Source organism: Aptenodytes patagonicus, chromosome Z (genome assembly GCF_965638725.1).
Source record: "Aptenodytes patagonicus chromosome Z, bAptPat1.pri.cur, whole genome shotgun sequence".
Classification (NCBI taxonomy): domain Eukaryota; kingdom Metazoa; phylum Chordata; class Aves; order Sphenisciformes; family Spheniscidae; genus Aptenodytes; species Aptenodytes patagonicus.
Genome location: NC_134982.1, coordinates 41,201,874 through 41,217,743, shown reverse-complemented (window position 1 = coordinate 41,217,743; position 15,870 = coordinate 41,201,874). Strand labels below are relative to the sequence as shown.

At 36.9% G+C, this 15,870-nt stretch overlaps 1 protein-coding gene across 2 annotated transcripts in view; it reads right to left on the bottom strand.

The window, feature by feature from the left end:
* Window positions 1–13,203, bottom strand: part of ALDH1A1 (aldehyde dehydrogenase 1 family member A1) — a 40,925-nt gene extending 27,722 nt beyond the window's left edge. The window contains exons 1-3 of one of the 2 annotated variants that reach the window (XM_076362363.1): window positions 13,155–13,203; window positions 10,366–10,439; window positions 9,947–10,065 (exon numbers count right to left, since the gene is read on the bottom strand). In XM_076362363.1, coding sequence (XP_076218478.1) covers window positions 9,947–10,036 — 90 coding nt within the window. In that variant the 5' untranslated portion in view covers window positions 10,037–10,065; window positions 10,366–10,439; window positions 13,155–13,203. Of the gene's footprint in view, window positions 1–9,946; window positions 10,121–10,365; window positions 10,440–13,154 lie in introns of those variants that run through there. The other variant, XM_076362362.1, reaches the window with a different exon arrangement.
* Window positions 13,204–15,870: the final 2,667 nt, after the last annotated feature.

The window sequence follows — 15,870 nt, the reverse complement described above, 5'->3', positions numbered from 1 at the left end:
GAAGAGATGAGTAATCACATATACACTTAACCAGGAACAGCTTTTTAAAATTAACTTCCTTTGGAGAGGCATACTTTCTCTCTCTACATGATATTTTCACTTTGTTTCATATCATAAAAATAATACTGTTACAAAGGAGTCCTTCCTCTCTCAAACTGAAGTCTGTGATGTACAAGGGAGGTACATACAGCCTTAAATGACCTACCTAAAACTACCTGGGTTTCCTATGCTCACAGGGTTGGGAACAATGGAGGGTCTTTCTGTTACATGTCCTGACAGAAGTAAACCCAATTCTTGGGTGTAGTATATATAGTACATGTAGTATTTTGGAGAATGCTATTTTATTTATCTTTCCTTTGATTTTTCTTCACTCTCTCCTGCCAAAAAAGAAAATCCCAACCAAAAATAACCAATAGCACATTTTTCTGAGAATAAGGTCAAGACTAAAAAAACCCCACCACAGTCAATTGAATAAAACAAAGAAAGAACCCTTAAACAGAGTAAAAAACAAGCAAGTATACTTCTCTATTTTCATGTTAAAGGAGAAAAATAATGAGAGGTTAGGGAAGTTTTTTTTTATTTTTCACTGAAATCCTTTGGCTTGTGGATTGGTGCTTCACTAAATGTGATCCTAATCAAGATTTAAAAGCTGAAACATAATGCTTTTAGTCTTTTACAGAAAAAAATCCAGGCTTTACTTCATTAAATAAAGACAGGAATCATGAATCCAGAGGAAATCACTGACATATTCACCAGAAGTACACTGTTAGCAACCTTAGAGAAAGCCTAGACCGTCCTTGCTGTTGGTAGCTGCTACATTTCACAGAGACACTCTCTTAAAAACACACTTAGCAGCACATACTCAGAGAAAAGCCCTCTCTCATATATAATTGTTGCCTTGAAAAAAAGTTGAATTACTTTATTGATGAAATCACAAACACATTTCTTTAATTGCTATTTTTCTGCCAGTCCTAACCTTTCCAGGAAAGGAGGACTGAACCAGCACATACCAAAATGTTTACACTGGACAAATTAAAATGTCCAAGAGCTGACAATGAGGGAAATTTCAAGGGTGGCTTATGCACAGAAGATGACTGTGGTCCTCAGCTACACATATAACCCTATACAACTCAATAGCTCCTAGATGAAAATATATGGGAAACAGTGGCACTTCTGATCATAGTTTTCAGAGCTAGTTCCGACTCCTCCTTTGGAAAGACTATTTGCAAGATCTCAATCTGAACATTTGCACATCACAATGCTGTTATTTCCCAGGGGTTACACTGTGGGTGCCAGAAGTGGGGTTGTGCCATATTACCATAATCCTGCACTCAGCATGTGAATATAATCATACAAACATACAGCAAATGTGGTTGCCAACTGTGTATATGCACTCATTGCTCGGCAGGATTATAGCTGATGGTCATGTATATGGGGGGCTCTTTTCTCTCCCCTCGCTACCTGAAAGCTTCTCTGCAAAACACCAGGAATTCAAACCTCTCTGGTTTTGGTCTCCAACACATGCTGCAACTTCTACTTTTGAAGGGTGAAACTACTTGCCTTGTATGACTTCAGGCTTTGATGAGATGATCCTTGGGTAACTGTTTTAGCTGTCATTGCTTTATAATCAATATGACTATCTTCTGTTTAAGGTGATCCTAACCATTTGATGTTATTCATTATTTATTCAGTAATTCCTGTCAATACCCTGATTACCTCCAATTTAATGGTCACAGCTATCAAATCTTTTGTCACCCTGACATTGGTGACACTTCCCTGCCTCCCATTCAGCCTTTAGGCATAAAATGCAAACATACTCCTGTAATTCTATTACTGCCAATGTCTGACTATTATTGTGTGAACTGCAAGGGGTATTACAGCAAATTAATATTACTTGTGTCCATTTTGATAGTTTTTCATACTTCATTCCAACTCTGAGGATCTCTGTTATGTCTCTACACTGATTTCCCTCAGCATACACCACCACTCTTGATTTTCCATACTCCCAAACATTGTCTAACCCCTTTTACTAATCTGCTGCCTTCGTGTGGAACATCCATACACCAGGAAAACCAGGCCAGCATGCATTGCTCATTTAACTGTTTTACCCTGACTTTTACCCTGACTTTTTACCTGGAAAAAGTCTAACATTAAACCCAGGAAAATAAGCTAAAATTGTGCTTTCCTCAATCTTGCTAGAATATCTTTCTTTTTATTTAATATCTTTCTATTTCAAGCTTTTCATAGAGTGCCAAACGCATAGCTAGCAATTAAGAAGCACAAAAGAACAAAAATTGCACAGCAGCTGGCCTACACCAAAGTTAATCATAACAGCTTACCCAGCAGCAATGAAATTGATACCCAAAGTTCATTTAATAAATGTTAGGAACTGTGTCCTTACTCAAAGATTAAACTTTTATACTGGCTGAAAGCACATTGTGTACTGAATTTACTTTGCATGTCTGGAACAAATACCATCAACTCTTGATTGCAACATTCCTGGTGCACTTAGAACAAGACCTAAACAAAGCAAGGTGGGCATTGTTGTTTCCCATATTGAACTTTTATGATCTGTAACCTTTTGTGGTATAATAACCCCAGAAATTCAAACCTAGACTCTTTTGTATGGGAATAAGTAATTGGCAAAGGTACTGTTACAACTGAAGGAATAATTAAATGTTTGAAATCCTTATAAAGTTTAAATGACATCAGTGTCATACAAGAATACTTTCTCCAAAGACAGCACAAAATTCCCACCATGTCTGCTTTACTTTTACTATTAATTTTATTGTCTGTTTGGTAAGGCACTTTCCTTCTCTTTCAAGCTCTGGTGTCCTAGTTTCAGTTGTGCTATATATCCCTTAAAACTATGTCCAAAGTGGGTTTCAAGAGTGAGCAGTCCTGCATCTCTCTAGGTTTTTTGGTTACTGAATATTAATAAGACCGTTGATGTAATCTGTAGAAATTGGTCTGCTTTTCCATTAAAACAAAAAATAAACAAGGAAATAAACCACTGCAATTGTTCCTGAAAAATCAATATTTTTCAATTGTGTAGGGACATTATGGCACTGTACACACTATTCTAAAAAAGTAAATATTGTCTTTTGAAAGATGTACTTTATACCATTATTAAAATAATTATAATATTTCTGAATTTTCTCTTCTTTCATATTAAAGATGATACAAAATGAATTGATGCAGCAATTGCTAAGTGACAGAGAATAAAACAATCTACTAAAAATATGCTCTATTTTAGTAGTAATTACTGAGAAGTTATATGACATTACACAGCTGTGAAAATTTAGAGGACAAGCAGAGTGAAGGCTAAGGACCTCTGGGTGAAATTTGAGGTATTTATCTCTGTTCACAAATGCAAAATAGATCCTGGGCCTTACCTGTAGGTGCACAAGATCGGTGCTACCCTAGAGCCTGCTATCTCTGAGCCAGTGTTGGTAAAATTGTCAAAGTGGGTTAACTTTTTATTTCTGACTCTGTAGGTTAGCCTTGAAACAGAAAAGAAAACCTTATTGGAAAGATCTGATACATAACATGTATGTTGAAAAGAGGAGGCTATGTTGCAACCAGGTGTTGTGTAGGTTGTTCTTTAAAGTGAACTTGATAATGTATACGGTCCAATGTTATCAGTGCTTGTCATCCTCTGTCTAACACTGCAATCTCTGGGTTCAGGTCAGTGCTGAAATGGGGTCACCACCCTAAGCATCCCTCCCAGTGCCTGAGTCCATCTTCCTGCTGCTGATGGGCTGGTGCCCTCCCTTCTTTCTCTCTCCCAGTGCCACTGCTTTGTTGGAACACATGTGAAATCTTGATCATGCTCATTGTTGAGACCATGGCAGACTCTGACTGACTGTACCAGGTATTTTGTGCTTAAACTGTGCCCATCTTCAGGGTCATGGCATCTTGCTCCACACCACTGGAGCTTAGCTGTGAGACCAATTAGCAGAAAAGATGTGATTCCTGTTTCCTCTCCATTAGGATAAAGGACCCACTGTTGCTCCTGAGAGGGGCAGGAATACTAAACAGAAAACCAGAAAAAACTTGGGGGTAGGCAAATCAAAGCAAGTGATGGTTGACTCAGGGCAGGACAAAGTCAAGACACCAAAACTGCAGGATAAATGCTTTTTGTCACACTGACCTGGGATTTAAACCTTACCACCACAATCACATATGTTACGAAAACATGATAGCTTTCAGGGAACAGATTTTTTGCATAGTGTTGAAATTGCTTACACTGACTGTCTGAATGGTTGTTAATAATTGGTGAATAGTATGGTAATAACTATCAAGATCAATAAAAATATTATCTCTAAATGGATATGGTAACAATTCGCTATCAATATATTCCTGTATGTTTCAGCTTGTTTCTATGTGGGAACCATATATAGAGTGTCATTGCTGCCTCTGACCATCAGGACTGACCAGCACACTCCTGATTTAACAAAAGCTGTCAGGGAAACAAATATGTAAGTCCCTGGAAATTTCAGATATGTGATCAAGTTGATTATAGGAATGTCCACACAAGATTCTGACTGTTGTGAAAGGGCAAAGACAGCAATTAAATGGTTAATATGAAAAAAGCCATCTTTAGTAACTAGCTACATTGCCAAGAAAAGAGACAAAGTAAAAGGTAAATATTAACATAACACTGCTATGATGTTACAGTATGCCAAATTCATATCTGTCTGTGAAAGGAATAATAGCAAAACATACCATTTTTGGAAGTTTTTAAAGTATTTGTTTAAATACTACATTTATTGCACCCACCAATATCACCCATAATATTAGTTCAGAATATCATTCTTATTAATGTTGCTACTACCACTCCCATTTAAAACATAACTTCATCATATTAAATATATACACAACATTTTATCAGGGCTGTATAAATCAAACTATCCAGATGTCTTTCATAAGCTAGATAGAAGTCTTGCATATGCAGGTTTGAAAGACAGGAAAGAGAAGGAAAAAGTCAAAACTCTACATGTAAGCAGTGTTACATACATTGCAGGCAGCTGCACTCATAAATGTGCATGCAGCCATGCTCATCTAATGCTGTGGAGTATATGCTGCAAACAAACAGGATGTGGATCTCTAAATCCAGGCAACATTGAAGTACCAGCCAACAACCGCCTCTGGCAACTCCCTTGTCTTGCTGAAAAAAAACATTTGGGATCATCTTGCAATAGGTTACAGTGTTTTGTCAGTCAGTCAGAACTCCACTGGCAGCTTAGATTTTTTGTGCTGGTTTGTCAGACATAAATGCAAAAGACCTACCCTTCTGTGGCATGTGCTGTGCAGGGGGTTGTCTGTGATGACTGACTGAGGTTTAGCACTGCAAATTTATTTTGCAAGGATTTAGAAATGTTGTTGCAGGCATTTTGTAACTGTTATTTCACTGGTATTTTTAGAAGAGAAGATGGTTTTTATTTCAACAACCCAAAGAATTAATGACTTTCAGACTTGTTTGCACTAGAGCTGGAAATACACATTTCTTGTAGATGATACTGTACACTACTGAAGTTTAGTATTTAAAATAGAGCCCAGGTGACAGGCTATTGCAGTCAAAAGTCCTCTGAATGGTTTTATTTCCCAGTGTCGGAGTGCAATAAAATCTCGATTCTCTGAAATGATTGATTTCCGTTCAGATAATCTAATACGATTCACCATTTGGGGTTGAAGTTACCTGCAAGACTGCAGTATTTCTGTCGTTGTTTAGACAGTTGCTTTGGTCACTCAAATGACCTGAGCAGAGAATGGGGAGATGAGACCTGCTCTTTGCCTTTCTTTGTCATCCCAGTGTTTTTTTTTTCCCTTCAGTCCTTGAGTATTTTGAAAGGACCGTGAGTTCATTTTATAAAGTATCTACTAGATGGGAAGTGCCATATTTGTGTCGGTGCTGCATGAAGAAAGAAAGTATTTGACTCTGGACAGCTTTGCTTCAGATGGACCACACCATAGCTCTGCTGAAATAGATTTTAGGGCCTCTACATTAGGTGTCATCACCTTACGAAACCTAACTTCTTGCTCCATCTTCCTTAGAATAAGGACCCCCTTTTTGTGGGTTCAATATTGTGGAAAGTCAAAGGGTTTCAGGCCTCAGTGCTTCTGTAGAAGTGACTTAAAAGTGCAGTTTAGAGAAGAAAATACTTCATTTCTGATGTTGCAAAGATCCTATACATGATCCCATATTCAGCATCTGTCTATAAACTTACTCTTTGTCAGGGAAGAATTTTTATGTAATTCACTATTATTGTTATAAACTATAATCATACTACAGAGATGTAGTCAAGAAAAGTAATAGAACTATCTAAAATGTCGGCTACCCCAAACTTAACTATTAAGGGTAGCTTTATAAATATGGAATGAAATGTCTAAGCTATCTTCTCTTTAGATACCAGAAACCCTTCCAAACTTATGGAACAAGAAAAAGCATAACCTCTTCCCACAATAAATCTGTGCCCACATAGCCTACAACTCCTGCTATGATAAAACTTTTCTTGACAATGCTTTTCAAATGAGCCCTGCTGCCTGTTTCACAGAGCTAAAAATGATCACCAAATTTCAACAGCTGCTCAGCTGACTGCTCACAAGCATTCTAGTGAGGACAGTAAACCAGGGAATGACACCACCAGTGTTTTTTTAGAGGCCAGGAACAGTGAAGAGGTACCAGGGCTGTGGCTGTGCTCACATATGCTGGAGGCAATTCAGCATCACTCAGGTGAGGTGATGCACAGTGCTGAAAAATTGTTGGGCCCTTTTCACACCCGCTTTTATAGATTATGAGAGTCATTCAGATATTCTTGAGTTTGATGATGGCAGTAAATCTTACAGCTACGTCTAAAACTGGAAGAGATTTGTGGCCCAAGAGGAGGCTCATTTCAAGTGCTATAAGTTCTGATTTACTAGTCCCAAAATATATCATGGAGTCTCACTGTATTCTTTAAGCAATACAGTTAAAATATACGAAATTATTTAAGGAACTTCTAAAGATTGAAAGTGTAAGTTTTAAACAAATACATCAATATAGAATACCTGCTGTGAAATCTATTTTTTCCCCCAGGTTTTTCCTTACAAGAAGTTGATATTTTGTTGCTATTTCATGTAACTTTTTTTTTTCCTTGGAATTGTATGTTATTATTGATGCAGGAATTACATTTTACTGCTGCAATGAACTAATAATCAGAGAACATACTCTTTCTATTCATTATTTATTTAAACTTTTTAATTTGTCAGTTAGTGGGTTTGTATCTACAAAGTCAGTTGATACTAAAAAGGGTATGTTTCTATAGTACCTTTATAGCTGATTACCTTTCCCCAGATAGTCTAATTAAAATTTTGTGTTTTTATCCCTCATCTTTGTTTGTGAAGCCAGTGATTGCAACATATGTGATACTCAGCTACAATTTTTCTTCACTTAGAGTGGCTTACCCTTCCACACTTTCTGATTTTCCACATGCTTAGTGAGAGAATGTGCTGCAGTTTTCTCCCCCTCATGTAATTTGACAACCTAATAATTAACTAATCTGAGTTTCTCTGATTAAAGGAGCACCACAGGGCTTAGTGTATGTGAAAGCATCACGACAGAAATCATTTGTCAAACAATCATTGTCTAATTCCTCAGTGTTGACTAAGTAAAATATTTACTAGTACATTTTTAGCCAGCTGCCAACACTCATTCAGTTCATTGGAATATCTTTAAAGGAGATTCAGATATGAAACCAATTCAAGATCACTTTGTGGTTCAACATCCAAGCCAATTTAACTGTTTAAAATGCATTCAATTTAATTCTTGAAATTCAAATTCCCTGAGGAGTGCTTAGTTTTATGCTATATGTGAAAGGCATAATCTGAAATGTAGCTATACCAACCCATAGATTCACAGGCATATGGAAATACTTAGTTAAATGATCTCTGTAAAAGGCCCAAAATGATCCCTCTCATAGAAAATAAAATAGAGAGAGTGTTAAGTAAAGAGGAAAGTCCTTGGAACATCTCCTGCAGAACTTTCTTCAGATCTTTGTGTGATGGCGGTTGATATTATGCTGTGGTAGAAAAAGAGAAAATTGAGTTTCTACAGCTGAGGGATCTGCTGATGTCCAAGGTGCTTCAGACAGAAAGGTTAGTACATCAGCAGTAATTAACGTTTCCCTCATCTTGATTCCTCCAATGTAACTAGTCAAAACAATCCCACACCCCACATTCTAACCTGTATGGAACAGGAGAGGAACAGGATGGGTAAGAAGACAAGAGTGGAAAGGCTTTATTAAATTGTGGGACGACTGATGGGAATGGGATGACATTTCTATTATCCCATCTCCCTGTCCCTTAGTACACTGTCGTGGCTTTCGGACAATCCTGTATGATATTTGAAGAGCGGAGGAAAGCATTGCAAAAATCAAGCCTCCACAAGGGTGTGTTGGATTTGATCACTTGTAGGTACACACTTTTGCAAACAAGTGCATTGCATTTCTGCACAGTTACACATTATACACAGTTTTTAAGGAAATATTATCTATTATCAAGGCAAAAGAAGCATGCATTTGCTACGTGACACTCTCCTTAATTGCACACTATAGACATTTCAGCCATGCTGGCTGTCTGGTGGTTGCTTTTTGTATTACTGGAATAGGTTTTTGCTAACTAAATATTTTACAAGGATAGAAATGTTTACAGGAATTTATGTCTCGCATATTCAGTTACATCAGATTTCTGAGCTGGCATTTTGCTCATATTAGTTATTTTCCTTTGGAAAAATAAAAAAATCAAACAAATAGCACTGTAGTTTCTGGAACACCACTGTGACCTAGGTACTGAAGTATCTTTTTTTTTTTTTTTTTGAGACAGGAAGAGCAGTAGAAAGTTGTCACATGGCAGAACTACATAGTTTTTGTAGCCTGTTAAATATTTACAAAGTAAGGTCCTGTGTGATTTATTCAGGAAAGACATGCATTGAAATCTGGTTAGTTTTTTTCCATGAAAAAAATAGGATAGAATGGAATTCAAAAGGACTAATCTAGATAATCATCAAACACCTTGCTTTTGGAAAAGAAAACAAGCAGTGGTTCTAGAAAATAAAATTTATTTCCATTGTAATGGTAATGAGAAAAAAAAAAAGAACAGTAACCGAAGAGTCACCAAAGCGAAGAGGTCCTTTCTGATCAATTGTTCTACCTGAATGTTTCAGAGGGCAGAGTTTCAATATTTTCTGCCAACAGTTTTTTCAAAGTTCTTGCAGAAATCTGCGTAGTATGATATAAAACAGGTAAAGGGTCTTTTCAAGCTGGGAACACAAGTCTGGATTCATACGTTCTTTGTGTATTTCTAACTGCATATGGAAAGAATTTACTATTACAAAAAGTTTATGGTAATATTGAGTAATTTGTGATGGTAGACTTTATTTGTTTTATTGATAGTTACTTGTCTAAGCTGAAAAACAGATTCATTATCTCTAAGAAAAATATGTGAGTGGAATGAATTTTACTTTAGTTTCATTTTCACACATCCCTTTCCACATAAGCTTATTTGGTATAATTATTTAAATCTGATTGTAATATGATGCAATACACTAACATTTTAATTTTTCTCATTCTGAAAATAATAAAATAATAGAAACTCCTCCTTCTTTGCTCCATTATTACTTTCTGAGAAACTTATCACTGCAGAAAGTTTGTTTCAGCAGAAAAACAACACCCACCCCAAGTGAAATATGAAATTATTCTATCACACTTGCACACTTCCTGAGATACTTAGGTTAAAAGGGTCACTGGACATTAATTGCTAATACGTATAATATCAGAAACAGGTCAGAATAAACATTTTAAGCACTGATTTACAGTTGCTTCCATGGTTCCTATAAGATTAAAATGAGTACCTCCTACCGTCTGAGCTGAATGCATAAGAAAAATTAAGAAACACAAATGGCACTAACCTTGGTGTACTTAATTTGCAGATCTTTGAGTGGTTCTGGCAGCGCTGGCAAAACTGGAGCAGGATTGCTGTCTGAACCTTGCTTCTTCATATTTTCAGTTGAGGAGTTTGAGGACGTTCCTGAAACACAGGTGAAATGAAGTATAAGGGAAGCGCAGTGATTTTAGTCCTGACTGAGCTCTTAGCTTTATTTGTGCTTTTTTATCTGTACCAGCTATGGTATATTTGCATACAGGAATATGATTGGATGAAAGAATTCATTGCAAAAAGAAAATGACACTACTTATTTTTAAGACCAAAAGCAACAGCCTTTTCACCGAGCTGAGACCTCAATGAAGCAAACGCTGCTGAAACAATCTGCTTAGCCAGACACTACGAACTTCTTACTGGGGAACACAGTTTAAGGCCTCCTCGTCTTACCTGTAAAATTACTTTCTCTCAGCAGGCAGGTCCCCAGATTTTAAGTGAAGTTCTTCACATACTTGAAGGCAGCTCTGAAGGTAAAGACAGACTTGTTAGCTCTGGAAACAAACTAAGCCTTTCTCACTGGAGAGCTGGCGAGAATGATTCCCAGAGCTGGAAAGCGTTCACTAAAAAACAAGCCACCTTAGGTTACGCTTTAATATGTTCAGAGTACATTATAATTCCTGTAATTAATACCTGCTTTGTAGATCACAGAGCTAAGGGATGACTATGGTGATATAAAATCCTTCACATGTTTTTCAAGAAACGTGAAGGTAGGACAAAATTGATCGATCCAGAAAAAATACTCTGTGGGTAGCACCAAGCAAAACCTTATTGTTTTTTTCCAGATAGGACCACAATTTTAAGAACAAAATTTTTACTACGGTGCCCTTTGGAAAACCTGGGTTTGTGCCTTTCTAAACAAATTATTTAATAGACAGGACTTTTCTACCCAGGGTGGAACCCACTGGTGCATATGTGTCCAGTTCTGATTATTCAATGAGAAACATATCTCTGGTACTGGCAGATCATTTTATAAGGCACAAGAAACTCCTTTCTTCATTAAGTCCTACCTTTTCTGATGAATGCTATCACAGAACAAAGTGGGACTGAATTAGCACTTGCTTTTATATGCTAAGCTTCTGATATATGCACAATAGATTTGTGCCATAGAAATAAAGAGAAATGATCTTACTGCTTTCATTGAGACTAGACAGGTGCTTGAAAAACTCACTGAGCTCAGTTAGTTCATGTATCAGGCATCATCTAAACCATCTGGCAACGGAGGCTTTGTAGCTTTAACTGATGGATGATACAGGACATATCATGAGATTAATCTTACAATGCATTAGTTATATGTAACATACTTTCTGAATTAAAGAGCATGCTATAATTATCACTGATGATTTTTGTGTTTGGACATATGGTTGGAGCAAGAGTTTCTGGCCTTTAGAAAAGTCCAGGTAATTTCTGGGTAAGAAAAAATTCTATTCTCACAATAGTCATCTCTCAGTGAGATGTAAAGAGCTGTGTGGACTTGAACAAGTTTCAGCCATTCACCCTGTCATGTGAATGAAGGGCACCCATTCCCATTGTTATAACACCATGATATCCAAGGTTACCAGCTCAGTTACTTCCTTTTGGATGCATCCTTCAGCTCTCCTGCCTCAGCTGGCTGGCTCAAGACATCCCGATGTAGAATGCTATATTTGAAAGTTTTATGAACAGCACATTCAGACCTTAACATTTGGGGTTACGTTTGCCTGCCTTAGAGAATGTCTTTGAGTCTTATGAAAAAAACCAATGTCTAAATAGGGTTTATCCACTTTTATTTGGAATATAGCTTTTCAATGTTAGCTTCACGTAACAAATTTTTCTGGTTTTCCTTTTTTTTTTTTTAATTTCCATGTAATTTTTTGTTTTAGACACTAAAGTCTAGTCTAATAATCTTCATGCCACTCATTTTTCCATTAACCCACAAAGAGTTTCTCTCTAGTTAATTCACCTGCTAATTGCTCAGATTTGCATGATTCAAACAGAATTTAACTGGATCTGTAAGACAGAGATCAGTGGAATTGTCTGGTTTCAAGCAAAGCAAAAAATCTTTCTCCCAGGCAGGAGTGTTCTAAATACATTTTCATATTTAAGTACCATTGCATTCCTGATTTTTAAAAAATTATTAAGGTAGAAGTCAATTATGATAACTTCTTTGGAAAATGATAGCATTTATCCTCTTCCCATGTTTACAAGGACAGCCTGAAATCTGCTTAGACTGACTTTGGAGATACTACCCTGGGTGAAAAGTTTCAACTATTCCAAACATGCTGGTAATCATTGCCTTATTTTCCACACCATTCATTCATTTAACACATACTTTACCTTCTTTTTTACTTTCTGGTTCCCTCTTTCACTCTTGGATTGTATGAATCACCTTCACTACCACGCTTCCTGTGAGTCCTTTCTTTTCTCTCTAAATCTTGTGTATTGTTAAAAAGGTCTCATCTCTTAAAGGGATTACTTGCTATCTTGAGCAATTTGCTCGTTCTATCATCGGACCTTATCTGCTGAGACTTGCTCCGAGCATTACCATTAATGTCAATAATTCCTTTAACTTCTCTGTGTTCTCATATCTATGAATGTCTGACTCCCCTCCCTTTTTCTAGGAAATTCTATTGCTTAGACTAGCTGTTCATGACCATCTCAATTGTCTCCCATCCAATAACTTTCCTATTCACTTTCAGCCTAAGATTCCTTTTAGCCTAGTGTAGAAATTATTTCCTTTTCCTCACATCCCATGTTCCTGTTTATTATAGCTTCCTGCTATTTTCATTCTGTGACTTTTTTTCCCCATTCTGCATCACTGCTGTCACACATTTCACCTAAATAAAGATGTGCACTTCAAGCACTATAACTTTAATAGACTGTACTATTCTTTCAAATAGTGGATTATACAACACTCAGATATTACAGATATTGTACATGGAAGTTTACATAGTTTTTTTGTTTCTATCTAGTTTTTTCCTCTCTTTTGGTCAATGAATTGATTGTTACTTATTGTTATCTTTTCACTGCTAAGGAACGAACCTTAGTCACTCAACACCTTGGAGAACTACATGGTAATATTATGTGACTATGTGACAGTGCTTTCTACACTTTAATGCATAACATTTCTCCCAGTTTAAACCTACTGAGTTCCCCTACTCAATACCAGATGAAAGAGGAACAAATGAAAGGTAGTAGCTCACCATGCAAGTTGTAATTAAGCTATGAGATGGCTTGCTGCATGACATTGGTGGTGCTAAAATGCAAGATCGAGGGCTGCATGAACTTTAGGTCTGACTTATGTAACTCTATGTCAGTAAGTTAAATGAAAGTTTTATGCCGGAAGAAGCTGTAAATCATTTGTCCATGTGTTTCTTCACAATGATTAAAAAAAATAATAACTAACCAAACATAGCATTCCAGAGTACAAGTAACCTTTCTCCTCAGATGTGATCATACAGTGGGGTATCGCCAATGTTGTTAGCAGTTACTTTTTGATTGGGTTCATTGTAGTCTAGGTGGAAAAACTATTTGGCCTATATTCTTGAGACTTGTTGCAGCCCCATATTCATTACATGAGATACAATTTAATAGCCAGCAGCACACAGATGAAAGCAGAGCTTTTAGTTGGGCTAGCTGGCAATCCAACTAATGAAATCAGTGTGTCACAAGAATCAGCCAGAGGTAACCTGTGACTGGATTCTCTTTCCTAAACGCAATACTAGCACTATCTGAAATGCCCTGGCCTTTCCTAGCTGCCCTGAGATGTCAGTCCAGGAGAGTCCTGTAGATCCTATGTCACCTTGCCAAAGTCATCAGTGTCTTCAAAACCCTTGTGCAGCTCAAATGGCACTCGATGCCTATGTCAATGAAGTGACTTGACCAGAAGGTTTATGATTCTACTTGGTATTTTTATGTTAGTGTATGCTGGGCTAATACAGTCTGAAAGCCGTATATTTGTTATAAAAATTCCCCTTCCAGCATTTAATAGAGAAATATTTACTTTACATTGTAGAAGAAGATTATTCTGAGAATAGAATTATCTCTTACCCAGAAATTACTCTGACTTTTCTAAAGGCCAGAAACTGTTGGGTTTTTTTCCCCAGAAGTAGGCACAAGCTTGTCTTTTTTCAAAGCAGTCTTTTTTTTTTTTTTTCTTTTTTTTTCTGAATGACTGCCAAACTATCTTCCCAGTTCCCACAGTCTGGATGTCTCTATTCTCCAGCAATAGGGGACAGGTGACTTACTCTTTGTATAATGCTGAGACTGTAATCACAGCAGTAAGAAATTCTGGTCCATAGGTTTCTTCAGAAAGCAGACTTTGCCCTTCAAAATACATATATTTGGACATTAAAGAAATCTAACTAATATCTTGTACTAGACATGCTCAAAGCTACGTAGATCAGATAAGACTGCATATATTTAGCTTGGACCACCTCTAATGTAGGTCAGTGCAAGGATTTTATTGCAGGTAAACAGACAGCAGATGTTTTCTACTTTCATTTTTTGTCATTTACAGCTCTGGTAATGTTCCAAATTGTATATCTTTGGCATCTGATGATCTATCAAAATTACACCTTGAACTCCATAACAATTATGCCTTCTAAAAGGTGGCATAACAACTTAAGTAACCTCCAAAAAGTTACAATTGCTATAATTCAAAACACTTAAGATGAATAATCTTCCATGGTGACTTAGGGCACTGTTGTCAAAAGTTCTGTGGAATAGGAGATGAACAGAATAGGCTGCTGTGCTCCGCAATTTGGTAGCTGTATTTTATCACCTGAGCTGAATTTAGACAGAGCCTTTAATGCTTAAGTACAAGTTTACACTTTATAAAAACTTATCATAAAAAAAATCACTTGAAAAATCTCTATTGAGACAGTATCTCTGTTACTGAAAATCCTGATTAGCTGAACAACTTCTTCCAAATTCAGATTATACAGGGAGTGGAGAAAGGGAATTATTCAGTGTTTCATATGGATCCCCTGCTGGTACTGACAGAAATTGACATTAAGTTAGGAATGGAAGATGTAAGCCTCAAAAGCACCAAAATATGTTTAAAAAGTGGAAATCATTGAGATTCATGTAATCACTGGACTCGCTCTGAAATGCTTTATTCACATTGATAATCTTCCTTATGACAACCCATTAATGGCAGTAGACCAGAAACAGTGGTCAGTGTTTAGCATGACATGGAAAGGTAGAGACACATCAGAAACTAGACAGAACTGGTATGAAATTTGTGCCATCTTTGCCCATCTAAACTGAGTCCAAAGGTGGGTGGGATGTACAAGCTCTGATAACTCTAATTGTGAAGCACTGAAGTCAAAATGATAAGATTTTCAAGGCTACTGGGCAAATTCCTTTGGCTTTTGCAGCACACCAAGTATCCTGCATTTCTGAAAATCTAAGCATTCCTTTTACATGAATGTAGGTATCTCTGAGCACAATCAGCAGTTCTTTAGTCATTATAAAATTTCTGTGAGGTATAAACTCATGGAGTGAGGCAGCTGACAGATGCATAACTGTTTATTTGAGTTTGAAATTTGAACTCACTTAGTGAAAAATCTTTCCCTTTTGCTACATGGACGATAACAGTGTATGAAGAAATGTCCAGAAGATATTTCTCCATAATGCCTCCACAAACAAGTCTGAACACACATCATAATACTAGCTACTGTTTGGCTGATTCATTCAAACACCTTTGCTCCAGTAATGGCCAGATTTAACTTGCGTTGGTTCACTGCAATGAGGGCAGAGGCAGAGCAAGAAGTAGAAAAACTAGTGCTACTAATTTTGTAATCTTGGTATCAAAAGATATTGAATGACTTCTTGATATCAGTGCTTGGGCTGACAGTGGATGTTGTCATGAGGCCTATTCTCTGCTGAATCCATAAATGACACTTTCGTCCCAAG